This window comes from Haliaeetus albicilla, chromosome 5, assembly GCF_947461875.1.
Source record: "Haliaeetus albicilla chromosome 5, bHalAlb1.1, whole genome shotgun sequence".
Taxonomy (NCBI): Eukaryota; Metazoa; Chordata; class Aves; order Accipitriformes; family Accipitridae; genus Haliaeetus; species Haliaeetus albicilla.
The window spans coordinates 12511959-12526614 of NC_091487.1; the positions used below are offsets into that span (position 1 = coordinate 12511959).

The window sequence follows — 14656 nt, forward strand, 5'->3', positions numbered from 1 at the left end:
TTTAAACAGTTTTTCCAAGACCATCTAATAGCTCTTCAGTGATTTTGGACATCAGCATTCTAAGGGGAGAGAGAAGTTTCCAGTTTCGTGAAAATTACTGACTCACACAGTTAGTCTAACATGTATTTAATATACATTGCCCTTCTTGTCCTCCTGTTTTAGAGATATTTGAAGTCTCATAATAAATGTACATATTTATGTATATTGGGAGCCAGAAAGTTAGCGTTAAAAAGACAAATAAAGTAGGCGTCATGATTATTGGTCTGAGCTCCCGGAGAGACCGTCCATGTCAAAACTGAATTACACTGAGCACTGTTTAAAGAACTATTTTGAGTTAAGATGAGGAAAGATTCATGTACCCACTAACCTTTCCTTGAAAATGGTTACTGTACCAAGTATTCATTTAGGCAGGAAAGACTACTAACACAAAGAATTTACTAAACACTTTAGAAAAATCTAATGTAAAAACTGCATAAACCGTGTACTAAGTCAAAAAGAATTTTCTCTACCCTCAACCTTTCAAAGGCAATACAAAGTTTTGCTGTGAAAAACAGTGAAGAGGGTATCAGTGAAATATCCATAGAAGAATCATCTGATCCTATTAGTTACTGTAACTCCACACTGTTCTGGTTCCAGTGTGGTTCACAGAACAACACACTGTAAAAACAGATTAGTGAAACAGTAGACACTGGTCTGGAGCTAAATCAGGAGTAAGATTTGCCTAGATCTGTCACATCTCTGCATCTACAGGAGATGCAGTACTTCTTATCACCCTCCTGGTTGATGGGAGGACAACTGCAATGTGTTGCTGCAGCTATGAAAACAAGATGTGACACCCGGCTGGACCATTAGGGATGAAGCTGACCTGCCATTTTCTACCATGTCGTTAACAGTAAAAGTGAGCTGTCCTCCTATATAAAATACAAGGTTTAGGTCTTATAACAAAATTATCCTCCTCACGTAGCTTGTTAGGCTTATGAAATAATTACCACAAAGCAATAATACATCTTAGGTACACCACACAATTCAATACTCTTGAATAAAAAAATAACTTTAACAATACCTTATCTTTTACTATGCTTTCTTGACACGCTGTACATTTTGGACTAGAAGAACTGGAGAGAAAAGAAAACAGAAAAACTAGTTTAACTCATCTGAATTTTTGTAGGACAAAAATTACCATTTATTAGGCACTTTACTTAGTTACAATTATTGAATATATTTTAAAATCATTAGAAGTGGATATAGTTCATTATAATGAGATAACACAATGTTATTTCAAAAAATTTGAACACCAAGTTTTCAGTGGACAGTAATCTGGCATTGCTGAGGAAATAAGACCACCACAATGCCTCCAGCCAACTGCACAGTGGTTTTCTTCAAGGTGGCAAAATTCATTCCTTATTTTACAGTCTGCACCTGATCCACAATTTTTGTCACTTCTCAATCTAGCTGTGCAAACAGGCAAAATATTTTCTCTTCAATTATCCAGTCCTTTTTCAAACAACACTTAATTAAACTTCACTTCCTCTGACAGTCAATTATATATCCTTTCAGGGTAAAAAAGCATTTATGTCCATCTCCTTCAAGTCTGTTCTGGTTTTAGTAACTGTTACAGATCCTTGCTCCCTCCTTTATCTGAACTATTGCCCTGTAGCTGTTTTGGTAATCTAATTATCAAACTTGTGATCTCTTAGACAACAGGCAGGTTGAGGAGCAGAGCAGTCCGTGAACAGAAACTGGAGTGTGGGAAATCTTGGTTCCTACAGCTGTTTCTGGCTCTGACCTGCCAGGTGTCGTAGTGTAAATCCCTTCATTCCTTTTTAGCTCCTTTTCCCTATGTAAAATGGGGATAGTCATACTGATCTCCCTTGTGCTTTTCATCCATAGATCTTGGTGCTTTACTAGGTAAAAGCTAGGTAAATTCTTTTGTAAAGCAACTCACTGACAGACTGTAAGTTGTGGCTGCTAGGAGCTGTGCAAATCAATGTAAAAGGCTGAATAAGTTTGATTATGTTATATAATCAGTATGGTTATTTCAAATCATCTCACTGGCTTCTGCTTCTTGAACTGACCATACGTGTCCCATCATATTTCTGAGCATCTTAACTACCTTGCAGCTTCAATATCTGTAATATTTTTGTTAAGTAAAAAAAAAAAAGGGGGGGGGGAACTAATTTACTTGAGGGCATATAGTGTTTAATACAATGTCATGCTTTCCTTGCTCTTACTGAATTCACTCAAGCATCCCACCTGCTCTTCTAAACTACTGCTGCATACTGAGCAGACATCTTTACTGCGTTATCTACACTGACTCCCAATTCTTTGTCCTCAAATAACACTGGAACAGAAGCTGCTAACATATAATCAGTGTGTGTGTATGCAGCAGCATATCAACACTGAATGAAAATTTTTTGTGCCAAATGCAGAAACAACATAAACTTCTTTTGCTTCTAGTTTTATGGCACTTTTTATTTCTCAAAAAAAAGGAGCTGTAAATTTAATTTTAATAAAGAATTTGTTTGCAACAAGCACTTAAATATAGTGAAATAACTTGAATGAAAGAGCAGTGTGGTAGATGGTCTTACCCATGTGTCCTTTTCAATAACACACTAGTTGGAAAGTCAAGAAAGTAAAATTACACATGTTCTAGCTGCACTGTAATAACCACATGTGCATGTCTCACAGTAGGGAAGGAAAACTGCCCAGATTCCAGCAATGCCAGAATTGTTACTGCTTTAGATTGTTAAGGATCTGCTCTGTCCATCTGCACGCATCAAGCATGGCAGGTGTTTGCTTTTCTGCAGTCACTGTTATTAACCATGTAAGACTCTTCCAAAAACATATATTCAGAAAGAAATAACTGTATTTCTTAAATGAAAACTACACCTCACCTGAAAATGTGTATTGAAAAAAAAGTTGGCAGGGTTTTTTTGTTGTTTTAAATTTGACATGCTGTAGCACAAAACCTACAGGAGTGGATTAGTGAGCTATGGACCCTTGTATTTGCCCAGTACAGAGGTTACTCTTTATCATGAGACAGAGTAATGTAATATCCTCCAATTTCTTTTGCCATGCTGCATGTAGTCTTGATTTATAAACATCTGAGATTACAGTATTTCCAAGGGAAATATAAGCTAATACCTAGAGTCAGGATGGTCACAAAAAGTAAACGCGAGATCACCACGACCTTCTAAAGTCAAATCCTCTTAGTAGTCCAGTGTGCAACATCCAGCGAGCTCAATGTCTTCTATACCTCTGTTTTCCCAGTAGCAAATGGAAGTGTTGACTGCTTATTTACCCCAGGAGATTAAAGTTTGCAGAATGGTCTCCAAACATTAGACCAAGTTTTGAAATCACAGTGCTGAATACAATCAGTAGCAATGCATCAAAATTGAGAGGCAAAGAAATACACTTCTACTGATGCACAGATACTTGTTAAAAGCTAGATACTCCTTGAATGATCACACTCTTATTCTTACCTAGACTAGGAAAGGTTGAATCTCTCAGCATTCATTTTACACCTATAACATCCACTCACCCACCACTTTGCACTCTGGCCCAAACATCTCAGTAAGAGAGGCCAGCCTTCCTGACCCTCCTGGAATCCACAAAACATACAAGCCCCAGGACATACAGGTAGAATGGTTATGGGAAAAGGAAGCTCCACAAGCAGTTACATTTATCCAAGGGTCCCACCACTCAACTGTAAGGCTGGGTCCACAGCTAGGTTAGGTACCATCACCCCAAGGAGCCTCTGCAGGCTCACTTCCTCACATAACCACAATTCACTAAGAGCATTCTACGCCAAACTAGCCATGTTACCAGTCATGTGAAATAGCTACTCAGTCTAGGCTCCACAGGCAATGAAATTCTTACCTAACGCACATCACTACATGGGATTAAACCACTTTAACAACCATTCCAACCATATTGATGGAAAGCTTAGTTGTCTCATCCTGACCCAGAGTAGAACACAAATGTTTGCACCAGCATATGGATAACAAATAATCAAGCAAGCAACAAGTGGAAGGCTGCTTCAAGCCAGGGCATTAGCTTAATGTATTCCTAAAACTACAATGGTGTTCACGCTATTTTCAGCGGTTCATAAGACAGAGTTATTAACATGTTCTGTCACAACAAAAAACATACCTTAGCAAGGCATTCATGCAGGTCTCACAGAATCTGTGTCCACATTCAGTCTGTTTAGGATTGCATAAGATGAGGTGACATTTTTCACATTTATACTTATCTTCCACAGCATTTACAAATTTCTCTTTGTAGCCACCTTGCTCTGGAACATAAATTGATGCTGAAGGACTGCGATCAGGATTGGCCCTTTGTTGCACCATTTCCACAGATAAAGGGGGTTCTGTCTTCTTACTGGTGTCCATGCTCTAAGATAGTTTCTGTGAAGCAAAAATGAGAAAACTTCTGAGAAATGAAGACCTCTTTTTTCCATTTAAATAAAACAAACACAGCGTCTCTGAGAGACTATGTAAAACCAGAAAGCACTAAGAACAAATATGTGTCCACACATCATAATACATACATAACTGCCTAAGTTTATTAAGCATAGCAAACCCATAAAATATTCTATATTTTTCAATGGCTCTAGAAGGTCAAGAATTAAAACCTATTCCTGAAAGCAACGTGTTAGTTAATTATTGGCATCGCTCTAGGAACAAAAAAGAACAGAGCTTGCATTCTTCCATGTCTTTCTCTCTCTCTTTGAAGCAGAGGAAGCAGCAAGGGCTGTGGTGGTGAAGGTGCACTGGTCCAGTACCGTGCACGCTACTACTCAGATGCTACTGTGAAAAGCACACAACCACTATACAGTGTATCTGGAGTCTATGCACCTTCACTGCCAGCTCTTCTTGTCTATCCCATGCAATAGCAAAGTATAAGACATGCTGCTTTAAGTCTGTTTTAGAACAACACAACAGGTTTTTACTTTTTAAACACTTTCCAACTTTTTCATTGTACATCCCCACATGAAGGGAACAGGTGATACAAGTCTAACTGACAGAGGAGAAAGGCCTATATAACATGGCCACTTGATTAATTCACCAGGACTAAGCACAACTGACAGGCAGATGAAAAAATAATTAATGCAGTTGAAGACTGAATTACAGTACCTATTATCTTGGACTATGATTCTTCTAGGTCAGCATGCAAAGCATTAGCAGAGCAACAGAGGAAAAATACCCCGGGTTAAATTTTAAAACCCATTTTCAGTGATCTCCTTGCTTATCTTCTAGTCAAACAAGTGTTAAGTGGTCTTAAAAAACCTCAGCACATGAAGGAGAAAGCACAGTTGGAGGATCCAACACCTATTTACATAAGAGAAATGCCTGGCTATTTACAAGAGAAAGGCATACTCCAATTCTCCCTCCATGTTAACTGACACTTGAAATATAAACCTATTCCACTGCTCTACAGTTGCCTCGAGCGCTATAATTCAACTTTAAGAAGCAGAATGAAGAAATGAGGTCCAGTTCATTTCTCAATTATAAAAGTATGTCCACCAATACCACAAAGGGAGTCGAATGCCTCACATCCCAAACACGCAAACCTTCTTGTGCACGGTTTTTGTGATCTCTTATCTTCCCTCGCTAAGCCTAAAACCCACCACACAAGTACTTGTAATTGAACGTATTTTCTTGTAAATCATTTCTGCATCTATAGTTTTGGTATAGAATTCTCCATGGAGACTAAACAGCCAAGGAAATTTCTTTCATTTCTGATGCCAGCTGTTATTTCTAGAAACAAAAGACAAAATCATTTCATCTCATCACTGATACCATTTCATGTCTTTACCAACATCAGCTGAGCAAGGATAGAGGTACTGAATGACAAGTCCACACTTCACTGCCCCCCTGCCCCGGGGGGACAGCGTCTCTGTATCTCCATCAAACACAGAGAGAGCGCAAGAAAACCATCCTCATAACTCGATAGATCCAATGTTTGGGTCTTATTCAAAACCAGAAAAACAAACAAACAAGAAACCCAAACAAACATTCCCTCCCACCACCACCACTTCCCCCTCCAAAAAAAAAAAAAACCAACCAAAACCCACAAAGAAACAAAACAGTTTCTACAGTAACTGAAAGGGAAATATAAATGCTGGTGCATAATCTGAATTAATATCTGCCTGTTCCTTGTCTACTCTTCAAAGACTGCAGAGTCTAATGTCTTGGCAGAACAGTATCTGAAAAAACAGAAAAATCAGTGCTGAACTGTAAGTAACTTGCAGCTCTCATTAATGAGGAAATTCAGGTTATTTCAGACCAGGGAAGTAAGCAAAGCCTGAACTGGAGTTTCAGCAGCAACCATTAAAAAAACCAAACAAAAAGCCAGATAATGATGATACTGAAGAGGCAATTCAAGAGACTATAACCAGCATACAAGAAATGAGATGTGATGCTGAGAGACAAGGAGGTTAAGAGAAGTGACATGAGCGAGAAAGGAAAGCAGCTGATGAAAGTAGTCTAGCTTTAGAGATTGCCCAAGACATGACAGCCATTGCTGAACATCTGTGACTGGACAGAGGGGAACCCAGTCATGAGCTTAGGACTTGGCACTTTGTTGCAGCTGTAACAGAAAAGGAGATTAGCAAGAGAGGGGAAAAAAAAAAAAGTGCAACTCCGTAAGCTAAGTTTCACCCATCTGGATGCTATCTACGGATTTGCTTCTTGTGCGCAACTGTGGGAAGAGCTTCATTTGGAGCTAGCAGTTTAGGAATCCGTAAAGGTTTTCAGTTCTCTGATTTATAATTTGTAGGTAGATACTGATGCCTCTTTTCCCACTGCAACTGCATTTTTTTTTAATCATATTCAAGACCTCTACCATTCTGTCAACTCTTGGAAGTCAAAAGCCAACTTCAAGAATGTTGACTGGTAAGAACAAGACAGGGAATGTGATTTTTCTTAAAATGCTAGAATAAAACAAGGCATGGCCTGATTCTGACCCACAGAAGAAATTCAGAAAAAGAGGCACTAAGAGAGATGCTGACAGGAGAATTGGCAAGTCAAGAAAGCACAAAGTTCCTGAACTTGTAAGTCATACAACAAAACTATTGGAACATCTGTTTCCCCATTAAGTTTCTTCCAAACAAAAAGAAGCTAAAGATGATTAGAGATGTGAAGTCTTCCAAAAGCATGATTTCTTCAGGGAAACTATTCAGTTTATTAATCACAATGAGGCAGGCAGGGGTAAGAAGAATAATATTCAAGATTTAACTGAGAAAGAGTACTGAATGCCAAATGAGCAGCAGGTGAGAGTTTCATAAAGATATGAAACTCCTCTGGGGCTGGACTGTCAGCTGGCACGAAAGATTTCATACCAAAATAAGCTGCACAGGGCTCCACAGGACTCCACTTTTGGAAGTGACATACTGGATACCTCGTCACAGAAAACAACCAGAAAGCACACTGATAAATAAAATTTACTATGCAATATGCCTAAGAATAAGATTTGTGTGCCTCAGCTTATATATTTCTGTTTTATGAAGAAGTATGTCAGACCAGAAAAGCTAAACAAGCGCAGCAACAGAGTGGCCAGCTTGGTGAGGAATTCTCTTCCACAATACTCTGAACTGCCAGCATTATCTTATGCAGCAAAACTAGGAAGCCATTCATGAAGTACTGCAATAAAATACAATAGAGAACTGAGCTTAAAAGAACACCAAAAGAACTCCTTACTACAACGGAAGAGCTGCATTTAACAAGGGAGTGGGGAGACGTGATGTCTATCAAACTGCACACACAAATCTGCATGCACAGAGCTATGTCCTCATGCATGTGAGTTGCATGCTGTTACACCTGTGTATGAGATCAGCGGTGAACACAAGTGCAGATAACGCAAACATTTCAGCTGCCACCCTTTTGCAAACAACTTTCTACTATGGTTTACATACCACTACAGGGTGTCATCTGCAATATCTTCTTTTCCTTTTCAGGAACCTTTAACAGCAGGACTCAGATTATACCCCCATAATCATGTTTCAAACTGCCAACAAGAAGCAATTTTGAAGTCACACCTCAGTAAGATACCATGCACTTACAGCAGTGAAGATAACATACCTCCAGAAAGCAGGGAGAGGAATCTGGCTAGAACATTCAAGATAGGCTAGTTCTGGTGGGGGCCTCCGATTCCTAAAGGCATGGCAAGCTGCCATCAAGTCAAAGACTCTGGTTCCTGTTCAGCAAGCTAAATCTTAACTCTTAATTCACTACTAGCTATTTCTTGGTCCAATTTCTAATCCCTGGGAAAAATCATCACAATAAAAGAATATGACTTTTAGATGTCTTTAAAAACTGCTAAATCTTGGACAATCACACTTTTCAGGCCAGATAAGCACATAAAAAGAGGCACAGTCACCAAGGTCAGTTTTGTCCACTGTTGATTACATTCCTTCAGCCACCTCTCCTGCAGCCGACATGTACTTATATTCACGCTTCTGCAGAGTAACAGAAGCAGAGATTGTTCTGGTCATCAGATGGGTGACACTGCTCGCTCCAGTCTGTCAGGTCTCACTGCGCTGCATTTTTGTCACTACTCTTGTTCAATATAAGTGCTACTCAAGTATCTGAGGCTAGACCCCAGTTAATATTTCAGGCTGTATACACTGTAATAAAGGTTAGAACAATTTGTTGTTACTTAACTCATACTAACATTAGTACAGAGCATTAGAAACTGGAAACAAAAGTGAATCTACTGACAAAGATGTTCCAAGAATTAGAAAGCATAGGAGTTCCCGAACAAAAAGCATTTTTCTCTTTCCTTGTTGAAGCAAGGATGCTGTTCTTACCACAGAGAGGGCAAACATCCTAGAAATCTGCATTACTGTTCTGTATTATACCACATTTTTTTTTTATTTGCTTTTTGGGAATAAAACCAATTTGCAACATAGAAATACAATAAAGCTTCCATAAAAATTCAAAATAAATTTGCATCTAAAAAAACCAGGAAAAATATTAACTCTTATGTAATCTAAAACACCCCCCAAAAAATTGATGGCAAAAGGGACCACAGGATTTGGCAGCTAGCAAGCTCTGCATGAAGACAGTTTTCAACATATTGACAATACAAAGCAAATAAGCTTTTGCCGAAGTTTTAAAATTCAAAAAGGTCAAGAAGTTATTTGAAATAAATGTTTTTGTTACACTACCAGAGAAGAGCATAACAGAAGACACAATCTAATTTGGTTATTACTTAGGACAGAAAAGCTTTTCAATCAAATTACAATTTGCACTGAAAACAGAAGTTACCCAAACAGAACAACATTCCTAACAGAACAACAGTATCTAAATTAAGTTCTGAAAAAGAAACTTGAAGTTGCAAGAGGGAGCTAAAGATCACAGCAGAAAAGTGACCAATGAGATGATTCAATCTTTCCTCTTCAAAAACCAGTTTATATATTCTTATCTAAAAAGCGTAAAACCACACAAACTTCAGGGCCTCATTCTAACTAGGTAATTTTTTTTGGTAGTGTGGGGTATGTTTTTTTAGTCTAGCTTTTAATGAGATAAGGCTTGTGACTGTGCTGTCTCTCCTCCCAGCCTCTCAAAAACACTTGGGAACCAACTGGACAGATAGGTTTCATGAAAATGAGCAGCTATGTGGGGAACAGAAAGAGAAACCTATGTCTCACTGAGCAAGAGGCTGTAAAAGTACAACCTCGGTCATCACCACCTGTGATCTATCAGTTGGCAAGTCAGTACACAATTACATCCAAGCCAGCCAAGACCACCTGCTCCCTGTTGTCCAGGCAAACTTCGTGGTCTTAGTCTCCTCCAATATAATAATGGCAGGGTCTTTTTTTTTTTTTTTGTCTTTTTTTTTTTTTTTTTTTTTTTGAGGAAGGGGGAGTAGGGGTTAAAAAAAGGGATGTAGAGCACAGATTACTAGGAAACCAGACTTCATCAGTTTCACTCTTCACAGAATTTTCTTCTGTGCTTTACAGGATAGCCTCAGAGCACCAAATAATCAAGTACCTGGGGTGGTATTTCTAGCTCTTCAGTCTTCCCAGCCCATATGCTTTCTATCACCAAGAATTATTGCTTCAAGTTATCACACAGAAATCTTTATCTTAAAATTAAATTATTAAAACAACCTTAACTTTTCCTTTCTCTTACATTTCAGCATTTTATAGCTTCTAATAAATTCCTAGCACATACGTACTGAAAAGAACGTACATCTTTCTTTCAGTATCTTTTAGACAAATCTTCTGAGTCGGTTCTGCTTCTATTTCCAAGCATGACTACAATATGCAACATATACTGTTGTACCTCAATGACTCGTTAAAACAATAATGCAAACTGAAAGCAGTATATTGGTGACAACATATTATTAATTTACTCAGTGCACACATGTCAAAAAAAAATTAAAGCTGAGCAGGGAGGCTGCCATGGGAATCTTGACTCTAGAGCTCTTAAGCATGAGGGTGTCCTACTGCAGAGAGCCATCCTCACAGCATCCAGCCACCCCTCAGCCTGGCATTCTGGTAAAAGCCCCCCTGTTGAGTCTGGACAAGGGCACAGAAGAACAACTGCTAAATAAAATGCAAATAGCTTGAATCACTCCACAAAAATACCTAGATAGTGACTGAAGCAGCACCGGAGCGGCAGGTTTGAACCATCCATCGATTTTGCCGTGTGTGAGGTCAGAAGTCTTGGCACTTTCACTCCTCTTGTTTGTACAGGGGAACTACTGATTTTTTTTTTTTCCCCTCCATGTACTTGTCATGCTTGAAGCACTATTCACTATTTCTATACAGCATATATAGGATCAGCTAACCAGTGCTGAGGTATTTCCAGCATATGCTTTAAGAGAAAATTCTGAGGGGGTTATGGGAGGATGGGGAAGGGTTGCTGGTCACCAACACTAGATACAACTTTACACAGTGAAAGAGATGAGACCATTCCTTATCTTCTTTTATGCAAAACATTCAAATACTAAGACCAATTCCTGTATGAAAATAAAAGCAGCATTGATATTTAAAACTTATTTTTCCTTGTGTTAAAATAAACTGGGTATTTTAACTACTTTAAACTTTGCCCTATACCTCCATAAGCATCCACCTTCCTTGCATAAACTAACATAAACCAACTGTGAAGACGACCTTGAGATCATATACATAATAGAACAGATGAGATCAACGGGAAAAATCACTACGTGGATATAAGCAAGTAGGACAGAAGCACTTGAAAACACACAGAAGACACTGAGTATTCTCCACACAAGAAGCTTCTGCCATTTGCAAGCTCTTCACAGCCACTTTTTAGTGCAGTATCCCAGGGACGCTGAGGTTGGAAGGCACTTCTGGAGGCCATTTAGCCCAACCTCCCATTCAGAGCAAGGCCAACTTCAACGTTAGATCAGGTTGTCCAAAGCTGAGTTTTCAAAAACTCCAAGGATGAAGATACCGCAACCTCTCCAAGCAACCTCTTCCAGTGCTTAAGACTCCTCTGTGAGGAGTTTTTATTATAGCAATTATGGCGTGATATTCTTATGCAGAAAAAAGGCCTGTTCCAATGCACAAACTGCTATGTTCTCAAGCAACTAAACCAGATCTCACCATAATCTTTAAGGGCTCTATTCTGTAAAAATTATTGAACAAATAGCAAAACTATTTTTCACTTGGATGGTACAGACTAGTCCTTCTTTTCCTATCTGAACTAGAAAATTAGAAGTATAACCAAAAATGTTATCTGATATTCTTGCAAAAGAACAATCATGCATGTCACTTGAATCGCAACCATTGTGCATTTCCCATGTTCTAGTTTGCAAAATGACTGAATAGCAGAAAATGAACCATAAGCTAAGTTTTACATTGCTTTATTCTTTTAACTTTTTATCACTTTCCTTGGCTCTATTTCTTTCAACGAGTCTACACATTCATGTGAAGTGTCTTACAGGATTAAACAGAACAACATCCCAGTACAGGGAACTCAATTTAGCAAGCCTGCTAGACTATGCTTTCATGAAAACAGTTCTAATGTATACTCCCTCCTGCTCAGTGTAACAAATTAGATTCTAAATAGAAAGAAAGCATTGGATAGATGTGTAAAGTAATTACATCAGCATTAAGAGATAAGAATGGGAATATTTATAAATAATAATGTAGTATTAATATAGTTTGGAGTATCCAAGAGCCCAGGGACTGACACTTTTAGTAACTACCCAATAATATGTTGAATAGAATTCACATTCAGTCTAACACATACTGCACTGATGGGAGAAAACAAAACAAAACAAAAAAAACCCAAACAAACAAATTAACTTTAAAAGGGATTAAATTTTAACTATTAAAAAAAAAGAGCAGTAAAGTAATTCAGTGCCATTTAGGAAAGCTGATTTTTATGTGATGCTATGTTCAACTATTACTCTTTTGAAAGTTAACAGCATTCTTTTGAATCATGACATATGGGCTGGCAAAACCACTTTAAGATTCAGCCTGAGGCAGTAGTAAAAACAAAGTGTTTGTATTTTGACTTACACTTGCTATCTACAGCTTTCAATAATTACTTCTTAATCTCAGCGGGCTACCAAAATACAGTATAAAGTCATTTGAAGTGCAAGAAACCAAAAGCCTCTTTTAGAAATCAAAAGACCTCTTAAGCTTTGAAAGCCTGGGTCACAAGACAACAGATAAGAGACATGCTGTCCAAGCTCCCCCTTCTGCATTTTGAATTCCAGTTTTGGTTCTTGTCTATGGGTGCAGGAGAGAGAAGAGAAAATACACAAGGTTATTGCATTTCACTTATGAAGTTAACCCCCAGTTGGGATCCATATTTCTATACAAGGATTTTAGTAGAAGCATTTAAAGAATTAGGAAAGATCAAAAGACAGTCAGATGGTCACAGGACAAAGTGTACTTTAATCTCTTCCACTGCTGTTCAGGGGAAGTCCATGATTGAGATAGATATGCCAGTCCCATGTGGAGGAAGTGGATCAACACTGTGTATTTTTTTGTAACTTCTGGCTCTGTTTACAAAGGAAAAGTTCGATCTACCACAAAAGAAAAATATTCAGATCAAATATTCTGGGAAATGCCATGATAATCATATTTCAAGTTAAAGGTAGCTTCCTTTTACGAAATTATTTTATATATGCTTTGAAGAGAGAACTAGCAAAACCAGTTTATATTTGCATTCTGAATACTCTGTTTTTATGGGAAGCTATTTCCATCAGTCCAGATTTCCTCTACTTCTCATTTTACACCAAGCCTAATGCTTCCTTTACTTTTATTGCACGGCATAGAAGTCATTGGTTCACAAGTTACAAGTGGTAATGTCAAATCACATATACCCAAAAGAGAAGTCATTCACTATGTTTCCCACTTATGCTTGCTGTGACTGGGAAACAGTAAATTTGAACTACCCGTGACACATCCTAACAAGGATCAACAAGGGCTAAGACAGATAGCATGTCCCAATCTTTTTGGCCAAAATATACAGTCCTAGAAAAAGATGTCTCATCCCTTAGTGACCTAAAAAAGTCCCCTTTTCTTGAAGGCATAACTTGGGTTGAAAAAGTCTGCTGCATGATTTATCAGAAACAACGTGCTTTTAAATTATATCAACTTAATACACCAAAGTCTCTTCATCTCTGAAATCACCAAGTAGGAATCAAAAAATCTTGCTGTCTTAAAAGTTGTCAGCCTTTTTTTTTTCCTTTTCTTTTTTTAAACCTAGACCTATCAACGGATGTTATTCTTTTCCACTCTCTTAATCAAAGAGATACTCGTTTCCAATCTATTGAAATTTCAGAAGTCCAGCAAAATACCAACAGATACTCTTCAAATCACAGTCTGTCTATCTATCTACTCTGCTAACTGGCAAGTGCATGAAGAATACTTTCTATATAGCCAATTTCTGGCAGAGTGCATCTGTGTTGACTCTTAATGAATCCAGCCTTGAAATCTAAGCAGAGGTACTACCTGTCTTAAAATTCTTCACCTCATCTTCCGCACGCATAAGAAGAAAGCGTGTGAAGGCAAAGGTGTCCATGAAAAGCAAAATTAAAAAAAGAAAAAAACCAAAGCACTTCAAGAGGTTTATTATAAATAATTACAGGAAAACTGCCTTCTCAAGAATCCCCAAAATATTAGTTAATCTAATTTCAAAACACAGCTCATCTTTAACAAAATAATCCTCCCAAGAAATTCTGAACACAGCAGAGAATAGAGTAAGCTGGTAAATGACACAGAATGCAACTTCAAGAATGGCTCTGCACTTTTTGAATTAGTGTTGTAACGAAGTACTGTGGAACTAGAAATGGCTATCCCAAGAAACTGAGATCACAATATCTCACTTCCACAAGAAATTCTTTCCACTCTAACCAAAATAAGTTTTCTCAGCCTACATCCAATGCTCAAAAAAAAAAAAAAAAATCATCTATCTATCCTGTCTCCTATGGAAACTCACCCACATAAAACATTTCCTGCTCTTCCATTTTATCCAGTCAACCACTGCATACTATAAACACAGATAAGAAAGAATTATTTTTCCACACTGCCCTAAATACTAACCAAATTCTAGAAACTAGTAACAGCAAGCAACATCATGAGAATATTTTATTTAACATTAAACTGCCTAGACAATATTCATTCATGCACAGATTCCAACCTCTCACTAATCTTAAGTGAATT

General features: G+C 37.9%; 1 protein-coding gene across 15 annotated transcripts in view; it reads right to left on the bottom strand.

Moving 5' to 3' along the window:
* Positions 1 to 14656, bottom strand: part of TRAF3 (TNF receptor associated factor 3) — a 75096-nt gene that overhangs the window by 30734 nt on the left and 29706 nt on the right. For all 15 annotated transcript variants that reach the window (XM_069783407.1, XM_069783402.1, XM_069783400.1 and 12 more), the window contains 2 exons: positions 4153 to 4409; positions 1064 to 1115 (listed from right to left, as the gene is read on the bottom strand). In XM_069783407.1, coding sequence (XP_069639508.1) covers positions 1064 to 1115; positions 4153 to 4394 — 294 coding nt within the window. In that variant the 5' untranslated portion in view covers positions 4395 to 4409. The remainder of the gene's footprint in view (positions 1 to 1063; positions 1116 to 4152; positions 4410 to 14656) is intronic.